The sequence below is a fragment of the Boleophthalmus pectinirostris genome, unplaced genomic scaffold (genome assembly GCF_026225935.1).
Source record: "Boleophthalmus pectinirostris isolate CB_2022bp ecotype Guang Dong unplaced genomic scaffold, ASM2622593v1 HiC_scaffold_6, whole genome shotgun sequence".
In the NCBI taxonomy this organism is placed as follows: Eukaryota; Metazoa; Chordata; class Actinopteri; order Gobiiformes; family Gobiidae; genus Boleophthalmus; species Boleophthalmus pectinirostris.
The window spans coordinates 21889971-21912763 of record NW_026571447.1 but is presented as its reverse complement, the minus strand read 5'-3'; the positions used below and the strand labels follow the sequence as shown (position 1 = coordinate 21912763).

At 38.2% G+C, this 22793-nt stretch overlaps 1 protein-coding gene across 1 annotated transcript in view; it reads right to left on the bottom strand.

The window, feature by feature from the left end:
- Nucleotides 1-22575, bottom strand: part of LOC110171456 (CUB and sushi domain-containing protein 3-like) — a 188561-nt gene extending 165986 nt beyond the window's left edge. Inside the window, exon 1 of the mRNA XM_020937169.2 lies at nt 22398-22575. Coding sequence (XP_020792828.1) covers nt 22398-22575 — 178 coding nt within the window. The remainder of the gene's footprint in view (nt 1-22397) is intronic.
- Between the last annotated feature and the right edge of the window lie 218 nt (nt 22576-22793).

The following is a 22793-nucleotide window of genomic DNA, read 5'->3' as shown; positions in this document are numbered from 1 at the left end:
CTCAAAGTGTTTGCGTTTATGTATGAGAATGCCTTTTTCTAGTGTGGCCTAGAATGGGGAAACCACTACACCATCATTTTTCACTGTCGCCATGATTCTTTCGAGGGGGTGGAAGAAGAAGGGTGTTTAGCTGATTAGAATCTGCAAGCTCACCACAACATGCCTGTAAACCACGTACAATGCACTTTTAGCCCCTGGTCAAAAATTATAGCCTTGTATGTTAGTAAATGGCCAAAACAAACTAAAAATAAGGCCACAGTTTTCTACCATGTCACTTCAGGTATTAGATGAGGCAGTAAATATGTTGTTAGGTGCTTTGATTTATTGCGGCCGTAAAAATGAAGTGATTATGTGCCAAAGGGAGGGGGGAGGGGGCAGTTTACCCACATCCAAATTATTATTATTATCAAACAGACCCGCAGGTGATGGATGTGAGATGAGGGGTTTGAGTGATAGCCTGTCCCAATCAAATACGTTAATGCACCTTCATCAACTGTGCTTGAGAAATAAGTGCCTGACCCCAACTTCAGGTTAAAGAACCAAAGCTCTTACGCTGCCTGCTACTTTATAATCAAATGGAATAGATTTCAAATGCATAATAAACCCATTAATGTCATTATGTACAAGTAATAGTTCAGTTTCAAATTAAGTAATACGCTGAATACTGTGCATGCTTTTTTTTGTCTGTTTCTTTTGTTAAGACTGAAAAACCCAAAAGAGAGAGTGCATTTTGAATTCATTTCATGTGTAGTTTTGTTTTTAGTAGAATAGTCTTGGTTGAATATGAAAATGTTTTTTTTTTGTTTTTTTTTTCTTTTTTTTCGTTTAAATTCGTTGTAAAAGTGTCAAATGTCCAGCCCACACAACCCAATTATATTCCAAAATTGCAGCCTTGGTGAATGGGAACACTCTTCATGTACTTTGCTTCAACAAACATGACAGGTTACATATTAAACTCTGGACAAAATAACCAGTAACAATGGAGTGCCAGCACCAGTGGGGCATGTCATACAATTCTGATGAAATTAGATTTTTGAAACGTGACAAAAATCAAGAATAAAATGCAAAAAATATCACTGTTTTTTTACTTTACACTTGGGTTTTTTTTGACAAAGCATTGGTGCAGGGGCAGCTCGGTTTGTTCCTCTGTGAGGACACCGTGACCAGTGGCAGGAGCTGGGCACTGTGCTGGAGCTACCGGATACTTTCAAAGAGATTCTGTAAATGATATTATATGTATTTGTCAAAAACATTTTATTTTACTGTAATAATGTTAAAATGTCAACTACATTTATCCACATAAGGAGTGTGGTAATGTCTGGGAAATTTTTTTTCTCTTTTCTGTTTTTTAGAGATAGTTTTGGCTCATAGGCTTTATTCGCTAGGACAGCACAGCAGGAGAGGAGGGTAAGAACAGCGGGACACATTCTGCAAACTGGTGGAGCTGGATTTTAACAATGCTGAACTGCACATCTAACTGAAGAAGACAGCCTACAGAGGCTTCTCTGTGTTCTCTAACAGTGTTAATAAAGATCTTAGCTTGAATGCAAACCACCATGCACCAAAACATCGTCAGGCGCTTGGGTCTATCCTTGAATCAATATCCAATAAAAAAAAAAAAAAAAAAAAAAAGGGTTGCTGGTAAATCTAAAGAGTCAGCAAATGGTGGGATTATTGGTTGCCTGTTCATTAGGCCAATGTGCTGTCCCATACTGTAGTGCATCATCGAGATACCGATCCTAAATGGCTCCTACAACCTCAGAAACAGACATGAACTAGTGAATATCATTAGAATGATATTTGGTCGTCCACTGCTATGGGGAAGCACACCATTTTCCGTTGAAAAAATTTTAGCTCTTGTGGTGTGAATAGGACGCTGTGGTCCACAACATGATTCACTGAGGTGGTGAAAGAATACACAGACAAAAATAGCATCCCAAGAAGTGACATGCTAACAATACTTCCTTGTCAGTGAATTTTCCATTAGTAAAGTTACACAACTTCCTATGTGAATACACCTCTAACGCATATTTCAATGATTCTGTTGAGTTCAGTGCTGTCCCTGTTCATGTATATGCATATTTTACTCCCAGACTGTTAGATACAGAAGGTAATTTTGCCGTATTTAGCTGTGTGCATTGTGTACCTTTACTAGCCTGTCTTCATGGAGATGTGGTCTGGAATGTTTCACAATACGGTAATAAACCTTTCTATCCTCATGGAGACCAAACCAGACCAAGTTACTGGTCAGATCTGAGGAGAGTCAACCCCACTCACAATTAGAGTGCCTGTTTTTCTAGGTATTTTTGAAATATAAAACCACAGGTAATTGAATAAAAGTAAGGTAGAGCTGTTCAATGTCATACTGTGGAACATTCTAGGCAGAGCAATGATATATCCATAGAAACAAGCAAGTGACGGGCCCCAACCAAAAAGTTACATAGGCTCAAGTTGAAAATTTAAACCCAAACAAGGATTCATGACAAAGGATTTAGTGTCAGTAAGAAAAAGTACCTTCACTTTTTGTGTAGAAGTCCAATATGTCCACACTGGCATTTTCATTTCATCAGGATATTTACTATAGTGAAGAGGGATGTTGACTGTCAGTCTGTCTCACTTCCTGTTGCTGCTGGCGCATGTATCAGTCTGGCCTCGGCGCCTGATTCTCAATTTCCCATGAATAAGAGTAGCGTATGCTTAGTCAAGGACATCTCTTTTACGTCAATGGATTTCATCATTGTTCTCCATGATGGGCTATCACAATCAGATAGCGAGCCAACAGCACCACTCCCAGCAATCAAAGTTTAAGTGCAAAAAAACCCGCACTGATTTGCACCTGACCTTAAAGGTGAGTGAGCCAATATAGAGATATCCATCAGGCCGGGCTGGTTACAGGGTAAAAAAGTGAAGAGATAGAGCTGTTACTGACCAAAGCAAAGGTCAACAAACATCCGGGCAACTCAGCAGTCCAATCCACACAGCTGTTCCAATATAGACAGGCAGACAGCAGAAATGAATGATGACAAATATACTGCTGGTGTACATCAGTTTGTATACAGTCATTCAAACAGACAGTCTGAAGTATGACCAACTACAATAAGTGTTTTGTTGACCTCCAAAAGATGTCTTTTAAAATATCGTACCGTGAGATGTGTATAGTGAAAATAGCGTATCGAGAGATTTGGACATTGTTAAATCGCTATCTGCTTCAGTGCTGCTCTACTTTTTTTATTGGCCCGAGCCAGTAACAGAGTAACCATTGATCTTCACCCGTTTCTTCTTCTCTATTATTATTTTTCCTTGCAAACAATCAATTTAGAGTGCCTAAATATCGATAAAAAGTCCCCAAACCAGGTATGGGATTGACCGGTCTGGTGAAAAATTTTATAAAAAGGGCATAGCAACAATGCCCAAAGTGACCCGACTCAACAGCACCTCCTAGAAGTGGACCCCTGTGGGAGTAGGGACAAGCAAAGTTTGGCATAGGTGAACAAAATTTAGAACAATGATAGCGAATAATAAGAGAAGCCAAAAGTTGAATTGGCACGCACCCCTATGATAAACAGAAGCTTAGCTGGATAGAAAATTCACCATCGTTTTGACTGCGTGTTTGTAAAACGCTACTAGTCCCTGTTTTTGGTCCAAATGAGCTCACATTTGGCACTTTATATCTGGAGACCTAACAAAAATCACAAAAATGTAAATTTTTTTTAGATATTCCTTGCCCGTAGCACGCCAGTGAAAAACACCTTCATTTCCTATTTCTTTCATGACTTCTCATGGCCACAGGCATTGGTCTAGAGAGCTTAAATTCAAATCACAATTGTGTGATCCTGGCCTGAATGTAATGGACTATGAAGCCTAATACAACTGAACACTATAGCGCTAAAAATGTATTACAGTCATGGGGCATTTTTCATGGTCGATCAGCAGGGGTGCAAAGATTAAAAAAAAAAAAAAAAACATTTAAAGGTGCACTGTGTAATTTTTCTGATGAAGGATTTGTGGTCCTGGGCAGTTGTCGAGAGGCGGTCGCGTGGGAGGGGCGTGCGTGCCAGGTCGAGAGCCATCATGAATTATTATCATTATTATTATTATTTTTTAAATGTATTATATAACTTCTATTAGAATTTATATTCTGATAACTATTATTGTTGTTGGGTTTTTAGTTTTGTTTGCTTTTTTTGCCGAGATATCCAGGGGTAAATGTTTTTCCTGTTCATCAGGTCGGGTATAAACAACCTTCTCTAACACAGAGCTGATATGATTCCTTATGCCCTTTCAACACAATTCTCTACACTTTTTGGACCATTGTACTAACAGAAAGTGTTGTTTTTAATTCCCATTGTGGCTGAATATAATACAATATTATGTAACATTTGAAAAATAAAAATTGTACAAAATTGAAAATATTGATTTGCCTAAAAAACAAAAACGTACTGATTCTATTACAAGAGAGTCTGAGAGTGTGTGTTTAACCTAGAAGAGTTTTACTTTTGAAGGACACTGACTTGCAAAATCCCTTTTCTTGTAAAGATGTATTTCAATTAAACAGAATGCATAAATAGAACAAAAGCCTGAGGCAGAGTGTGTATTCTATATTTTCTTTAGACAGAGAGGAGCCTGCCACATATAGTTATACTTAGCGCTAATTGTTCTTAGAAGTCGGGCACACCCTATGATCTATAGTTCATATTTGAATTCATTTATTTGAGCAACATGAAATATTTTTTATCAATATGAAACATGATTGTACATATGCAGCATAACAATTACACTCGAAAAGGAGTAGGAACTAGTGTAAATTTATAAACTCCTACCTCTCTCATATTGTAGATGTTGACAGCTGTGACTATTACCAAATTCTACTCCTCAGATCTATGAAGAATTGTCAACATTAAAGATCCAATATTACACAAATTGATTCTTGTGAGCTTTAATTCATGTTACATTACTGTTGTGTTTTGTTTCATTCACACATGTTTGAGTCTCTTTATTATTAATTTGTCTACATCTCCAAAGCGCAAAATGTTCTGTTCCACCTTGTGATGTCATGAAGTTTTTGAGCCCACAGCTACCTTTTACCATTTGTTCACTAGAGTTAGGCAATTCCAGAGCTGAAATCATCCAAATTATTCTAGTGAAGGTGTATGGAGATTAAAAATACAAAGGAGCAGTACTTGTCTTACCACATGGCATCACAAATGTTTTCCATTTGAGAGAAGAACTCAGTCCAGATATACAAGGTTTGTGTGTCAAACTTGTGTGAATGAAACAAAACACAACTCCAGGTTTGTTTTGTGTGATGAGGAAACATTAGAAAAGAGAACAGAAAATAGCATACTCCAGAATTAAATCAAGACACAATCAAAAACAATCAAAAACAAAGAAGTCAGGATGAATGAACTAAAACTAAAACGGGTTTAAACCAGCATTCACTAAACAGAACAAAAGCCTGAGGCAGAGAGTGCATTATATATTGTCTTAGACAGTGAGGAGCCAGCCACTTCAATTTCTCTAGATAGTTATATTTAGAGATAATTGTTTTTAGAAGTCCGTGCACACCCTAAGATCTATGAACAGCCAGGGCAAATCATTTTTCTTCAGGCACACAACAAGGAGTACAATTAGACCTAGACCACTACTGCCATTAACAGGAACCTTTAATTGATGTTCCCAAAGTAAAGAGATACGTTATATGCTGTTACATTTTCTTAAGTAGTTTTTTAAAAAATAAAAGAAAACACAACATCAATGAGCCTCTTTAACGTTGCTCTTTTGATGCTGCAGGCTTTTTAAATAAAGAATTGTCAACATTAAGATCATTTACTAAGGCCTTGAAATACTGGGGCCAACGATGTAATCAGAATTTGTAAACCAATAAACTCTAATAAGTGTTGGTTGGTTAAACTGTCTTCTTATCTCAATGCTTGTGGATTTCTAATTTCAACAGACAACTTACCAGGAGCAGTGGGCACAGAAGAACCTTCTCGAGAGTACTGCCGTCATGTATTATAACTTCTCCTCCAATATTAAACCAAGACACAATCAAAAACAAAGAAGTCAGGATGCATTAACTAAATCAGAGTTAAACCAGCATTCACTGATGTTAAGTCAATAAATCCAAAAATATATTCAATCATTTCATTGCTTTATTTTTCAAATGCTATTATGTCCCAACGGGTATGAGAGGTTGAAGCAGTGAAGAGGTGAAGAGGTGAAGAGGTGAAGAGGTGAAGAGGTGGTCTATGTAGAGCTACAGAACAGCTGCCAGTACCACTTATTCTTATTCCTATGCTCCAGGAGATGAACTTTCTCCAAAATGTCTGCGTTTTTCTCTTTCTCTCTTTTCAGTTCCCCCTTCAAAGTGATCATCTCCTCCTCTTGAACTGTGGACGTCAAAGCTTGTTCGCCTCTTGGCTGCTCCAATACATGGACCTTCTCCACCAGACCAGTGTGAGCAGCAGTGACCTGCATTTGCTTCAATTCCTTGTTCAAGATACCCAACCTCTTCTCACACACAGTGGATCTCTGGACTTCTATTTTCATTTGGTCCATTTTCACCTCCAAGTCTGAAACATTGATTTCAAGCTTCAACTGAGCAACCTGCTGCTTTAAATTTCATTCATTTGCAAGTTAGCTTCCTGCTTCTCAGACATCTCAACCTTTTCAGCTTTCATCCTCTGCAGTTCCTGCTGATGGGACTGCCTCAGGTTTTTCAACTCTAGTAAGATGAGTGGCTTTTCGTGCTGAGATTGTTGCAGAGAGGTTTTTGAGTTTATAGATGTCTTGGGTGTTTTTAAACAAGTCGTTCCTCTCACGAACAACCTGGTCAAACGCCTCTTTGGTCTTTTGGATGACCACGGTAAAGGCGCTTCTCTCAGCTTGTTCTTTCTCTACCTTCTCCAAATCTTTCTCCAAGGAGGCCATTTGAACTTTGAGGTCATCTCGCTCAGCCTTTTTGCACAGCTGTTTCTGAGCAGAGACCACGCTTGTTCGAGTGTTTATCTCGTCCTGCTTCTGGTTAAGTCTGTCTTTAAAGTCTGGGAAGTTGAAGCTGTTGATGTGCTCTAACCTCTGCAGCTAAACCTTGGTCTTATCCAGATTCGCAGTAACAGAAACGGATGGCACTGGAAAACTACTTGAACATCATAGATGTTGAGAAGTGGCAGGATCAAATTGTATTGGAATACCTCTCTTAAAATGGCACATAAAGTATAATAAGGTGAAAAGTAAATTCCAACCCTGATGCCATTTTTCAAATAAATAAGATAATTTACAAATTTACTTACAAATTAGGCCTAAAAACAAATTACTTGCATTGTTGGATTGTGATTAAATATTTACTTTTGTGTATTTGTGTTGCTATTAGTTTCTTGCATACAATTTAATGCCCCCACCTCTCCATACTGATGACACAGCTGCAGTGGTCCTTACATGCTTGATGAAAAAGACAAAATGGCCGTCATACAAGAGAAACAGCAAAGAGCCTTTCCGCAGAATCACTTTGACTTTATGAGTGTGTGCCACCGCAATTTGGAGAGGGGCTGTGAAATATTCCATTTGTTGGTTTTAAATTGCTAGCCACTGGGGTGAGAAAATACTAAAATCAAATAGAGGACCACACTGACTGCAGCTGGCATGTGTGCCGACTGGAGACACACAAAGTATAACACAGGTTGTGCCTCTGCCTCACCGACTATAATAAGTGTGAGCCATGGTGTGTGTGCAACTGTGGCTTTTTAGCTACTTCCCAACAAATACTGTATTTCATGGCCAGGCACCAATACATCCTCAAAAAGCTATTGAGACATATTGCGCCTGATGCCACGTCACTGCTCTGCGATGCCGAGAGCCAAGAACACAATAGGATGTCTGTCTCCTCTGGCCTCAAGTGCTAAAATAAACACCCCCAAAAACAAGCATGAAAGAATAATATGTTTTGGTTTTTTTTATTTATCTATTTCTTTCAGCAAAAGCAACACAAGCTGACTGTGTGTCTGGTAAACAGCTACCTCCATTAGCTTCACACTCAGTATTTGGATGCACGAGCTGAGATAGAAATTTGGTCCCAATCCAAATGTAAAAACACTCATTAACATTTAGCAGGTTGCGGAGCTGCCAAGTATTCCGCATGGAGGACGGTTAAGCTAATGCTGGAGCAACTGTTGACCTGAAAACTAAGCCATGTTCACTCTGCCCCCTACAGGCCAAGTCAAAACAGTGGCATGAGAAGCTGGACTGTTGGAGCATATTCAAAACTCAGAAAAGACACACCAAAATACAGAGAATTTGGATGGGAACAGATTTGAACTGATTAACAGTGTTCATCAAAAACATATGCTTTTAAAATTATTCTTGTTTAGTCATTGAAAAAATGAAAGGCTAGTCTGGTCCAAACCAGTGAATTTGAACCATCAATTGACAAAAATACATAAATTAGAAATGGAAGTAATGGAAGCTCTATTGCTACTAACTGAGTGGTATTAAAACTATATTTTGCAACCTCCCACTACCACTGACTGTCATAGTATTTCCTCTTCCACTAATACAGATATTACAACTACCACTACGACAGATACTACAACTACTATAACCAGTGTTGGGAGTAACGTGTTATAAAAGTAACAAATTACTGTAATGCATTGTTTTTTGCTGTAACACAGTAATATAAGGCATTACAGGGAAAAATGTTTAATATTTTACTCAGTACAAATGTCTTACAATGCATTTTTAACCTGGATTGAAGTGGTGGGTATTTTGTTTTTCTTCATACAAATTCGCTAAAATCACCGTGATATCTGCAGTGGTGGAACGCCATTGGGACCAGAGGTGCGCTTGGGTAGACCGTCGGGTGACTGCGGGCAAAAGGACCGGCGCAGAGCTCAGTGCCGTCGCAGATGATGCCCAGTCACGCTTTGTGGACACTCTGTTCCACGGACTTGGGGTTCTCTCAGGGGTGGTCCTAGATTCAAAGTCCTAATCCAAGATTAGTCCTGGTTCAGTCCTGGTTCAGTCCTGGCTCAGTTCTGGTTTAGTCCTGGTTCAGTCCATATATGGCGCAAAAGTTCAGCATCTTTGCATAGTTATTTTGGTGAGAGTAACTTAAAAGTAATGCAATAGTAATGTAATGCCTTACATTTTACATACAGTAATATCATAATGTAACAAATTACTTTGAAAGGACAGTAACAAGTAATAAATAATGCAGTTACAGTTTTGAAGTAACTTGCTCAACAGTGAATATAACTAATTCAACAATACAAATACTATTACAACTGTTCAAATTGAAATCTGTATGGCCTGTATCCATTATAGTACTATAGTCTGAAGTTTTAAGAAGCCAACCTATTTCGCATTTTTGCAACTCAATACACTTATCATGTTGAAAAAAATAGAAAAGAAGTGGAATACTCATAGTAAAACTACTTTGCGAGCACATTGTTATTTTTTACCTTGGGACGTGAAGATTGCTGACCCAACAAGCAGCTTTTTACCACTTCAATATCCACCAATATTACTTCCACACAACCTGTATCACATTTATATTTGTATCTCTCTTTTTACTATTTTTATTTGCTTGTGCATCTATCCCCTATTGGTCTGAACTGTAACCGGGCCCTTGTACAGTAGCTATTACTCTCCAGTCTCCAGACATCAGCACATCTCCACCTGCAGCCATGAGGCACTGTACTGTTGCGTTTATTGCCCTTAAGACTCCACAGGTCTGGAGCTTGGGAAAACTGCTAGCTCTGCAAACGGCTGAAACTCAAGCAATATCTATCAGCTGCAGGCTTTGGTTCAGCTTTTCCCATACTGGTGACATTGTGTGTGTCCTTGTTAATGCAGTTATGAAAGCAAATTAAAGCCAGGATTCAAACTGAGAGGGGACAGAGATGGATGAATAAGTAGTTTAATAGATGCAGCGCCACAGGTCTGGGTGCAGCGCTTAATGTCCACAGCATAAAAACCCTGACGATGGCCGCTTCATCAAACCACACTGCAGAGGAGAGGTGGATCAGCAGAGCCAGCAAAACAAAGTGTACACTTTAGATTACTAGGGAATAGAGTTAGAAAGCAATTGAATATATGTAAAAATAAAAACTAATACCAATTGTGGGCATCTGTGTTTAGTTAGAGTACCCTTTCATTTGGTGGTATTCAGACTACAGTTACTTTTCTAAAATAAAAGGAATACATTGTGGTATTTGATCACACAGTAACTGAAAAAATAAGGTAAATTCTTCCATGTCTATTTTTTTCTTTCTCTAATTAAATGTTACAATGTTAATAATATGTTACAAAATACATCTTAAAGGTACAATAGACCCTACCACACTGGCTGACCCGGTCCTGTTGTATTCTCACATTACTGCAGTCTGACAGTGTGCCAGCCTTGGCCTGACAGAAGAAGACGGGGGAGCTCAGGTAAGCCTGAACAAAGGCTAGGGCCCTTTCTCAAACCAGTCCCTCTTCCCTCTCCCTAGCCCCTCACACTACACCCGCTAGGAAGTCCCCTTTGTACGTCCCTTCATCACCTCATACAGCACTCTGCTTTCAGACGCACTACACTCGTTCAGACTTTCACATATTGAGTTTAATGGCAGACGGTGTAGTAACCGCACCTTCTGGGGTCTTTTAGTATTTGTGCTGTGTATATATTACACTGAAAGTGTTAAAATAAAATATGAACTCCATGAATATTCACAAATATTCCCTTTTACACCAGTATCTTTATAGTTCTTTTTCTCAGCACATGATCTAAATCTTCACCAGTGAAACTTGCTTGAACAAATGTGGCACACCCCTTTACTGATGCATGTATGTTTAATTAGTACAGATCCAGACGAGCCTCATCTCACCACTGAGTAAAAATGTCAAATATATTATCCAGACCCAGATGCACAGGTGATCTCACTACCTTTTTCTCTTTTGTTTGTAAATGCATAGATGACCTCACCAAATCACAACGTGTACACTTCTAAATACATGTGGAACGATACTGGTTTGATGTGTTTAGCATGTGGGGATGTTCTCTGGTGCTACACATACCTGCTTAGAGACCATCCCCACCCCTCGCGTGTAGGAAGACCTCATAAGCCCCTCTCCCTCAGTGCTTTGCCATTTCGGACAGCACTCCCCTTCACTGTTACACGCAAAACCGAGTGTTGGGGAGAGGGAGAAGGGAGCTGTTAGGGAGAGGCCCCAGGTCAGGGGAGGGGGAACAGATTTCACATCTGCCATCTACTGGTAAAAAAAAAAAAAAAGATAAACTTGCAGATGGTAGCTTTAATACAGGTATTCAATATTCTGTAACCATATTTCAGTAGTGTAATTCAAAGATAAATATGGTATGCATTTGAAAATATAAAATACAAAAATATGTAAAGGAAAGTCAACAAAATATGCAAAAATTTACCAAATGAAGAAAATGAAAAATAATTTGAATGTAGCTGAAAGATATTCCCTTAATCTCATACCAGAAAAGAATCTGCCAAAATGAATAAACATTAAGATTCCCTTGAAAAGAGACGGACCGTTATCTCAAGGGGGTATTCTTAGTAATAAATAAATGATTCATGTCTTTAGCAAATGGAATGTATTTAGCAAATGCAATCTTGCTAATTGGCAACAAAATGGTTTACTACAAAATAGAAATGATACAGAAATGCAGACAGAATATAACATGTTTGCCCTGAATTACTGATTTTAACATAAAAATCTCTATCCATGGGTTTAAGGATTATGAGAAATGACAACCATAGCAGTCGACACTTTAAAACTAAATGTAGTATCTTTTGAATGTGGAAAAGTCCTCCAAATTTTGCATATATCAGGAAGGTGAAACATATTAGGGCCAAGCAAAAAAAGTGCTGAAAAAACACAGATTACAAGCTCAAGAGGCACTCAAGAGGAAATTAATAAGGCAAAAATGATGAAACTACTGAAAGTGTTATTCTTAGAGGGACAGCTTTGATAGTATTTGTCATGCAATCCAAATCCATGTGAGCTCATTTGACAACATCTCCAACATCTCACCAGTCCATGTCTCCTCTCAGTGCCACCCACACTGTTTAACAAGGAAACAGAGATTCAACAGTGTTATCTTAAACCACACACTCAGCTATCATTTTAATTGCTCTTGAAATGTGCCAGGCTAACACATACCAGCTGCACACTAACCAGTCTACCTCTTCAATTACCATCACATCTCATGACTTTGTTTCTCCGACTCTGGGCCCTCAGCTCCACTGTCACATATCAAAACATGGAGCTGTCAAAGCCAGCAGCAAACAAGAGCAGCACTGGAGAGGGCCCCGGGATTTATGAAGCTATGCCTATATACAGTTTGGGCTGATGGAATGCATTATAATGAATTGAAATATTGGAACGTATGTGGTAACAACATTGTATGGCATAGTGAAACCATTGAGATGTAAGTACATGATGGAAATGGGCAGTTACTCTTTATAAAAAGGTGTAGGGAGGCGCTGTGGCAGCCAGCGAACAAGCCAGGAGTATATTCTCAGACGTGGAAGTTATTCTAACATATTAATGTTATGTTGCTTTACAGAAATGGACTGATTGGTCAGTTTGACTGTAGTTTGCAGCATCATTTTGAGATGGGTATAAACTTGGCAAACCAAAACCAGCTATAATGAATTGCTTAACCGCTACTTATTTTAATTTGATAGAACTATAATGTTATTATACAGATTAGTTTTCTCACATATAGTTTCAATGGGTCCCACAGCACAGTCCACAATTCATTCACTGAGTGAGTGTGCATCTATATTGAATACATAAACATTGCACATTGTAAAAATGACAAATAAGCAAAAATAGTTATAGCCCAATAAACAGTGTAGAGATGTCTTTGCTTTGGTGCATCTAATTTAAAATATCATTTGTTCTTTGTTATTGTGTGACTTCAGAATCACACACAGTGCATTTTTCCTCATCTGATAGCCCTGTAAACATTTCTTACTGTTAAATCCGCTCTAAAACTAGCAACCTGCAGTGCATAAGATTTGTAGCCTTGACTGGGAAAGCATCCTCTCCACAAATGGACAGCGATTTTTCTTCACTCCAGACAAGATATTGCCAATCTCCCTCACCCGAGAGAACTGCTTATATTAAAAATGAAACCTGAACCAAGAACCAACTTAATCACAGGCTGCAAACTGTAACCGACCTGAGCAGAAAGTCAGAGGAGACAAGTTTGAGGAGGCCATGTGGTAAAAGGGCTGGGGGGAGGTGTACTAAGTTCATGTTCAGGAGGTCTCATTTAAAAAGCAAGTATTACAAAAAATGTACGTATACGACTTTATATGTTAAGTTTGTTATGTTTAGTTTATGGACAGTGCACAATATACATTAACTTTAGGAGAGCTGCTTTGTACCAGATTGTAGCACTGTTCAGTTCCATCTATAGTTCATATAACATCTCCATTTCCATGTATGTTATAATGTAAAAGACAACTTAACATAGAGGTAGGGATTCCATTTAAAAAACTCTGGTCTTTGCGTATCAGGGTTTTCATAGATGAGGAGATTATTAACAACTACATGTTAAGTTTTATAAATGAGACCTCAGAGCCTTAAGGCATCACGGATAAAAATCAACAATAAATCTTACGTTAATTCACAAATGCTGTCTATGTTTGAGATGATTTTCTTTTTTTAACAAGACAGTTTTTATGTTGATTTCACAAACCATGTATTGTTCTAATATACAATATGATATCATTCTCATGGTCATAAAAATGAAACACTAATGGATCGTACATTCCACAACATGATCCAACTATTTCTTCCTTTCTTTTTAGTATATGGAAGGCTCAAACAGGGGCATTTACACCTGAATGGCCCTGATGTCCAACAGAGGTTTATCATTGTCACGTATTTTTCTGCTCTGCTGACCCCTACTCCATGTTTACTCTGAATATTAGCCCAAATAAATTCTGTGTTGTTAATTGTCAACAAGAAATACCATGGCAAAATACAATCTAGTTTCATGAGTTACATCCAGGCTCTCCCCAGTCTTCTTGTTAACCCCCTGTGTGGAGAGGAGAAACCTGGAGGGCAGTGGTATAATGCCCCCCAGTCCCTCAAGATACTGCATAATTACACCGACAAATGGTAATCCTGATTAGCCCCAGCAGCCTCTCCAGCCTGTTTACATAATCACATCCAAAGAACGTCTTCATCAAGTGCTCAGTGGCCAGATTACTGTCCGTCCACCACGCACCTGATTACCACTAATTACTAAAGTGCCTCAGATTGGGTTGAAAAAAGAATAGTGTCCTAAATAACACGTGAAGACGAAAGTTGGAAGCGTGCATGAGGGGCAACAGATGGAACATTTGCACCAATCTGTTAGCTGTCATTAATTGATTTCTAGTGCTAATATGCAAACTAGCTACAACTGAGGTGCACTCTCCTTGGGTTACCTCAATTTAGGCCAGTGGAGGAAAGGGACTACTGCTGGGGTGTTGACAATACAACATTATAGACTAAGAATATTTAATAATACAATGTGCAACTATGGGCACAAATAAAAATGTAAAAATGTAGATTTCTGTGGCAACATAATGAGTTCTAGGGTCAGAAGTGGGACCAGGTCTTACTAAATTGCTGCATTCAACTCACAGCTTTGCTATTTATATTATTTTGTAAATTGCTCAACTCAAAAACTCATGATAACAAATAAAGAAGTGGGGAGGGACATGTTTTGCTGAGAGTACATCTAACTATAGAAACTGTCTAGGGAAGTTTTCCAAATACATTGTTTTCTGAGTCGAGAGAATTACCAGTCACCAAAATCATGACTCAGTTCTGACTCAAGTCCAAGTCACGAATTGAAAGTCTCTGTTAGTCAGTATAGAAATCATCAGGTTCAAAATGTCTGGATTTTCCTTTTGGAGATTGGAGATTTGGCAAAATACAATGGTATCACTGGGGTAAAGTGGCTTTTGCCCCTCAGATATTGTGACGTTACAATCTGAAAACCACCGATACACTTTTAGATAAGTAGTAGTGTAGTTTTCATATCAGTCATACAATCAGAAACAGTGGTACTAAAAGTAGTAGCAGATGTAAGAACAACTTGAGTATACTATTGACTAAATATGCTTTTTTACTACGTTTAAAGGTCCTATATTATGGAAAACTGATTAAGCTTTAAGCCATGTTATAATCTTGTTGCCGAATCAAAAACATACCTAGAGTTGTGTTCTGTTTCATCCACACATTTTCTCAAAATGTTCTTTTCCACCTTGTGACATCATGAAGCATTTATTTTAAAAACACAGAGGAGCTCTTCCTGTACAGCCACATGACATAACAAGGTGGAGTGTTTTCTGATTGAGAGAAGACTTCATCCTAAATATGCAGAGTTTGTGTGGGGCCATAGATCAGATAATCGTGCAATATGGGCCCTTTAATGGTTATTTTCATTTGAATTGTAAAATTAATCAACATTTTGTCTTCTTTCTCCCCATTCCTCCTGACAAGCATGTCCATTTCTTTGATTACACATCCGCCTTCGCAGCACAGAAATTAGCCTCACCGTGGTCCTAATAGTCTCTGAAATGGGCCCCATCTATAGCATTTAGCAGCAAATAGCCAGTTCGCATTAAGACCCTGTGCGTGGCTTCTTGGGTGCTTCAGGTTTAGAGTATAGGCACACTTTGAAAAAAGTCATATCTAGGTAATTTCAGATTACAAATTTTTTTAAAGCATTTTACTAGATTTCTGCAAATACGACATGACAAGGAAAATATCTACAAATAGAATGAGTCTTTTTTCTTAATTAAAGCAACACAAAGTCTAAACATTTGTTGTTTTTCTTTCTTTTTATCTGCACTAAGTAACTTCTTGGTTGGAGGTTCATCACTTGCTTGTTTCTGTCACTGTTCTGCCAGGAATGTTCCACAATATGACATTAAACTGCTCTACCTTACATTTATTCATTACAAGTGGTTTTATAGCTCAGAAATACCTAAGAAAAAATAGGCATTCTGACTTTAAGCGGGGTTGCCTCTCTGTAGATCTGACCTGTAACTTAGTCTGGTTTGGTCTCCATGAAGATAGAAGGACTTAATACCATACTGTGAAATATTCCAGCAAAAACATCTTCACGAGGAAAAGCATTTGACAGACCCTCCACCAGAAAAATTACCCAAGATGTACTTTTCTGTTTTAAGAACAAAAATCTTGTTCTTAGATATTATTACTTGTGAAGTAATAATAATTTTTAAACTAATAATATCAAGATGACACTTTCTTAAAGGCCTATATTGTGTGATTTTCTGAGCTATGTTATGATGTGATTTCCTGATCAAAAACATCCCTGGTGTTGTGTTTTGTTTAACACACAAACCCTGCATATTCAGGCTGAGTTCTTCTCTCACACAGAAAACACTCTGTTCCACCTTGTGATGTCATGTTGTAATGTAGGCAGTGCTTCACTTAAACTCCATACACTTTCACTAGAATCATTTGGATGATTTCAACCCAGGAATTGTCAATCTCTACTGAACTAAAGGTGAAGGTTAGTTGTTAACTTGAAAACTGCCAGTACATGACATCACAAGGTGGAACAGAGCATATTGACCTTTGGAGATGTAGACAGTCTAATACAGAAGGACTACTCAAACATGTGTGAATGAAACAAAACACAAGCCAAGGTATGTTTTGAGGACATAACAACATTTTAACATGGCTTATAAGAGTCTATCTTGTCAATTTTGTGTAATATAGGACCTTTAATTCAAGTCATTTTAACTTGGCTGGATTTCACTTTTCGCAGTGCACATTTTCACTGCTTACACAATATGTCGCCGGCAGGCCTGTCGCTGTCTCATTATTGTAACTTGACTGATTGTTGTTGAATCAATGAAAGCACTGTACTTGTCAAAATGAGAGGAAATGTGCTTTTGTACTCACGAGAAGATAAGGGGAGCAGTATCGGCGTAAAGGAATTCAATCTATCTTCAGCCTTAGACTTTTACTGCTTTTAAAAAACCTCCGGTCCTAAGCTTGTGTTTAATTTCAGGGTGATTTATTTTGGCAATGTACCAGTCAGGTTGAGGGGAAGCGGAAAAGCAAAAAATATATAGATTAGAATGAAATGAGGAAGCAATTGCACATAAAAGTCAGGAAATATAGTTATAATTCGATAACAAAAGAAAGAACAACTGACAGCACATTTTTACAATAACTGAAGCCCTTTATTTATTTCCTTTTTCCAAGGTCTGCGATGTGAGTCACATACCTGCGTCAAACTATTTCCTAATTACCTCAATAAATACTGTTGATACTCTCCAGTCTCCAGTCTAGTCTCTTGTAGGACTGATGTGTTTAGAATAGTTGCGTACACCGTCTTATACTGATACATTCTATCCTATTCATTTTAATGAGGCACAGAAATTAAAAGATTAATTAATTAATTAATTGTATTTGGTGTTTTTAATTTTGAACACCACAGAAATGAATGGCTGTTGGTTGTTTGCAGTGGTGGAACGTACCGAAGTACTATACTTTAGTAAAAAAAATCTAAGTATCTGTACTTTACTTGTGTACATTTTATAGTGGATACTTTCACTTCACTACATTTGAGAGAAGGTAGCTGTACTTTCTACTCTGCAACATTTCTGAACATGACTGAAAAGTAATTTTTTTATTATAGTTTGAGAAAGGTGCTGAAAAGGCTTAGGGCTTATTTGGAACACATTCATAATTTGAGCAAAAAAAAATAATCTGTTGTTTGTTTCCATTCAACAAAATTCTGCAAAATTTTGTATCAAAATCACTACATTTACAGATTTATTAGACCTAAAAATCTGTGCAAATTACTTTTACTTTCTACTCTTTTTTTTAACAGGTACATTTTTAAACATTTACAGCATTTTTGCTGCTGTACTTTTACTTAACTGAGTACTTCTTCCACCACTAGTTGTTTGTTTGATATTTGCCAATATGTATTAACACTAGCTTTCAGCTCCAGTTTTTAAAGTTCACTAAATTAAATTAGTTAGCTATGTTCACACAGCTCTAGTTTTTGTTGGATTGTAGGGTAATGGTTAAGGTTAGGCCAGTTTCTGAGATTATGTTTAAGTTTAGGGCCTAGATGAGTGAGAGGTTTATATTTTTACTTTTAAAAATATCTTTAAATGTGATAAAACAGGGCTGTGGGGGCATAGAGTCGTGGGAGCATATACAGGGTATGATCCCAGTTATTTAGGGTGTTTGATACAAAATTAAAATTGTTACTGTCACACTGTTGTGGTCCGCTATATTTTTGGTGAAATTTGTCTAGCATAGTTTACATTTAAAGGTCCTATATTACACAAAATAAACTCCATGTTATAGTAACCTACTTCATAAAAACATCCCTGGAGTTGAGTTTTGTTTCATTCACACATTTGAGTAATCCTTTATTTTGAGTCTGTCTACATCTAAAAAACTCAAAAGGCCCTGTTCCAACGTGTGTTGTCACGTAGTGGTAGATAACAGCTACATTTTACCTTTGGTTTAGTGGAGACTGGTAATTCCGGGGCTGAAATTATCCAAATGATTCTAGTAAAGGTGTACTGGGTTTAAAGACACAGTGAAGCACTTCCTGTATTACCACATACCACATCACAAGGAGTGTTCTCAGTTTGAGAGAAGAAATGCTTAAATATACAGGATTTGTGTGTTATATGTTTGAATGAAACCAAACTTCAGGTATGTTTGTGATGAGTAAACAACTTTAGAGTACAGATCAGAAAATAGTGTAGTGTGGGCCCTTAAAGAAAAGTAAAGTATGTGGTCTATGGTAATCTCTGCACTAATCACTCTGCATTAAGCTAAACTAAATAATGCAACACTTGTTTGTATATCTGTTAATGCACAATCACTTTACTTTATTATTCATGAAGTTATTATTTACTATTAACTCTTGTTAAGATTATGGTTGCTTAGGTAACAGAACTAGAATTACCTCTGCATATTATATTTGGAAAATTAATTTTGTCTTCTTTTTATATGTAAATTTTGTGTTTTCTTCTAATAAGACAAATTGTAAAAACTAAGAAGCTTATTTACCTGATATGTTTCGGCTGTAAGACTTCCGCCTTTGTCAGAAGGGTCAGCTGACTGCTGTGACATGTCTCTTATCAGCTGTTGTCCAGGCATGGTCAGTTTGATGGATATGGCTGATCTATCAGACTGACCACGCCTACCGCTATGTGGTGGTCTCTGGAGAAGTCCCATGGAACAACAGCTGATAAGAGACACGTCACAGCAGTCAGCTGACGCCTCAGACAAAGGCGGAAGTGCTTCCGCCAAAATATGTCAGGTAAATAAGGTATTTAACTTTTTACAATTTGTCTCATTAGAGGAAAACACAAAGTTTCTACCTCTACATATCTGTTGCCCATGTCCAACCAGGAAGTAGAATTATATACTTCACCATAATAATAATTTTTTAAAAATAGCACGGTGTTAAATCTTCCTCAAAATGGCGTTTACAAACAACGATCTCTGAAAATACCAGACATATTTATCCATGCATTCCCACCTGTGCTCACAATCTGTTTGAATTAATTAAAATGTCTAATCTCCAACCTTTAGTTTCAGTGGTGCGTACATTTAAAAGAAAGAGTACATTTAGCATCATGGTGGTACATATATCTCATTGATCTCCTTGGGGAATAGATGACAGTCATTCTAATTGAAAGGTTTTGCTGTGATAATTAGACTTAGACCCTTTACATCGACTTAATTGCCGCATTCTCTTCCTCAGAAGCCGTGCCAAGCATTCAACAGGTGCCAATGACAACTTTTAAGGATAACTGCTGTAAGCTCCTCCGCACTCGATCCATGGCTTAAATATTTAATTGGGTTTGTTCAAGTCAATGAAAAATCAGCAAAGTGGTGTTGAACAAACTTTCGACTTTGTTCCTAAGGCATTTCTGAAGTCTTATTATCTCAGCGGGGAGTCGGCGGTGCAGCTATGTATCTTCTTGTCATATGTCAAACCCAAGAAGCAACAGTTTCATATCCATTCAAGACTTTTCTCTCCTATATCTTTCTAAAACTTTCTGGCTAGGTCCCTAATAAGAGGCAGGAGCTGGTAGGACTGGCAGTGGTCCTATGGGTGCTGTGACATCGCCTTGCAGTGGGTGGTGATGAAACAGTGGCCCTTGACTTGGCTCGATGCTGTGCTGTGGGTGCTGCTACTCTGCATGCTGCACCTCTCATCCGCCCCCAATAGACAGACACCAGAATTACTCATCGCCTCTCCGATCTGTATGGAAATAGATCTGTGCACGCGCGTGTGTGTGAGTGTGTGTCTACGCTACGAGACTGGTCACTATAGTATGCAACAGGACTCCAATATCATAACATGTCTAAAGCACTTAAGGAGAAGAGCATCTGTTATAGAAGACTTAAATGGTTTCTAATCTAATGCTAAGGTGCTATTTGTTAGCAGTGAGAGTGGATCAGATTAATAATGAGTACATAACAGGGACAGCTTGAGTTAGATGTTTGGGACATAAAGTCAAAGAGGCCAGATTGGGATGCATTGCAGAGGAGGTTTAATGAATCCAAAATGGTGAGAGGAATGCTAAGATTGGAGCTAGAGGCCCAGTGGAAGACCAGACAACAGAATACACTAGAACATGAGGAAAAATGAGAGGAAATAGAGAGGAAATGGTTTTGAGGTACATTCTGAAATGCTAGACGACATGTTAGAAGTGAATATACAGGCTGTGATAAGTTTTGAGCAGGAGACCTAGAGGAATCCAAAATGGAGATTTTTGTAAGCCATGAAAGAAATTGATATTAAAGTCATCGGGGGAAGGCAGAGAGATTTTGAAATAGTGGATATATTGGAGTTGGAAGCCTTCTGAAATGACAGAAAAGAGATTTATGCATTCCCTAAATAAAGGTCTATGAAGTCTGCGCAAGGGAAGAGGATGCTGAATAGAAGTCTATAGGGTAATAATTTGGTTTGTTTGGATATAGATGAAGAAAACTATAAAGGGGGTTGGTCAGTAGGTGGCCTGGTTGATTTCACTAAACACTGCATCAGTATAAACATGGTCTAGACCTCATACTGAGTTCAAACATGGATTAGAAATGAAAGGAGGCTATAGATATAGTGAGTCATACAATCTTTCAGAATTGTAGCAAGAGAGAAGTGCAATTGAGATCTGAAGTTGAACACATGATTTGCTGTATTACTGACATTTGTCTCTGGTGAAGCATGATACAAGCCTGTTATATCATAGTTTTCTTTTTTTTTTTTTTTTTACAATGAATATCCAGAATAGTTTTTGCCTTGTGTTGTAGCAAGACCACCATTAGGGCTGGATGAGATGTAAAAAATGAATCATTGCTTTTTCTTTGTAGTGACTAATCTTGATTTCTGATGTGGCCAAAATCAAGTAAATTTAATCAATCAATCAATCAATAAGCTTAAAGGTCATAGACAAGGCAGCTTAAGCAACAAATTAATCTTTCCACTATACTGTTTTAAAATATCATTGCCATTTTATTCATCCAAAGCCTGAACTTTCATTCATACATGTTATAACTACCTTATAACTACATTTCAATAAAAATCATCGAGCTGATTGATAACATGAAATAATCGAATAAAATCCATTAAAATTCAACTAATGCACAAACCCTACAAACCGTACAAGTCCAGCAGCAAATTTACTTGAGACATGTCACAACAAACCTTCGATTTTCTAACACTGGTTCTGAATGTGAGGGAGAAATACGTAAGCAGCACCCATGACTTTCCTTGGTCATCTTTGGACGCTGTATTTAAACGACAGAGCATTGTGCGTGTAATAGTCACCCAGAATACTAACAAGCCCACCTTCCACCTGCCCGCACTGGCAAGTCCGATAAACACTAGTCGACAAATTGGTTCCACGCTGCTAATTACCAGGGTCTCGCCTCAATGCTATGAAATTCAAAACCCGCTTCCAAAACTCGACCCAGAAACTAATGGGAACGACATATAGCAACACTACCAGCTTCTAAACGGGACACAATCATATAGGAAATCTGCAGTGCACGCTCTTAACAATTCACGAGTTCGCCTACTAAGCAAAGCAGCTCACGTAGGCTATTAGAAGGAGCCGCAAGAATATCTATTGAGCGTTTCAAAGCCCGCATTCAGCGCTAAAGCAGGCGAATTCATCCCCTCCAAACTCCATCCAGCCAAAAGTGGGAGTTTATCTGACGCACGGCTGTAACGCTTTACATTTCATCTCACACATACATTTGATATGCGCCTTTACGCACGCACGCAGAGACAGACACAGAAAATACACAGAAAATACTGCAGTGGCATTTTTTTTTTTTTTTCCAAAAGCCGCGTTCGTTACCTCTGACACAAGTGAACATCAGTGAAAAGACGACGTTCCAAAAAACCACGCTCGCCCTAATCCTCATCGCTCTGCCTTGTGCAAAGTCCCCTCGTCCACATTTAACGCATCTCCTGTTGAAAACGTCCCGTAGTTCGATAGATCCGTCGTAGTATCCTTCTCTATAGAGCTCCTTCATGATCCGAACTATAACATGTGAGACAAGTGTCCGTCTTTCTGGGAGGGAAAAACGCACAGCACGCCGCGTTATGTCAGCTGATGAGAGAGCAGGAGAAGAAGTGGTGAATGGGTTTTTGGAGAGGACCACGGCAACCTGAACCAGGGCTCAACCATCGCTGCTCAAAAGGGGCATCCAGAAGTGGCGAATCTACGTCTCCAACATGCTTCGTCCGTGTT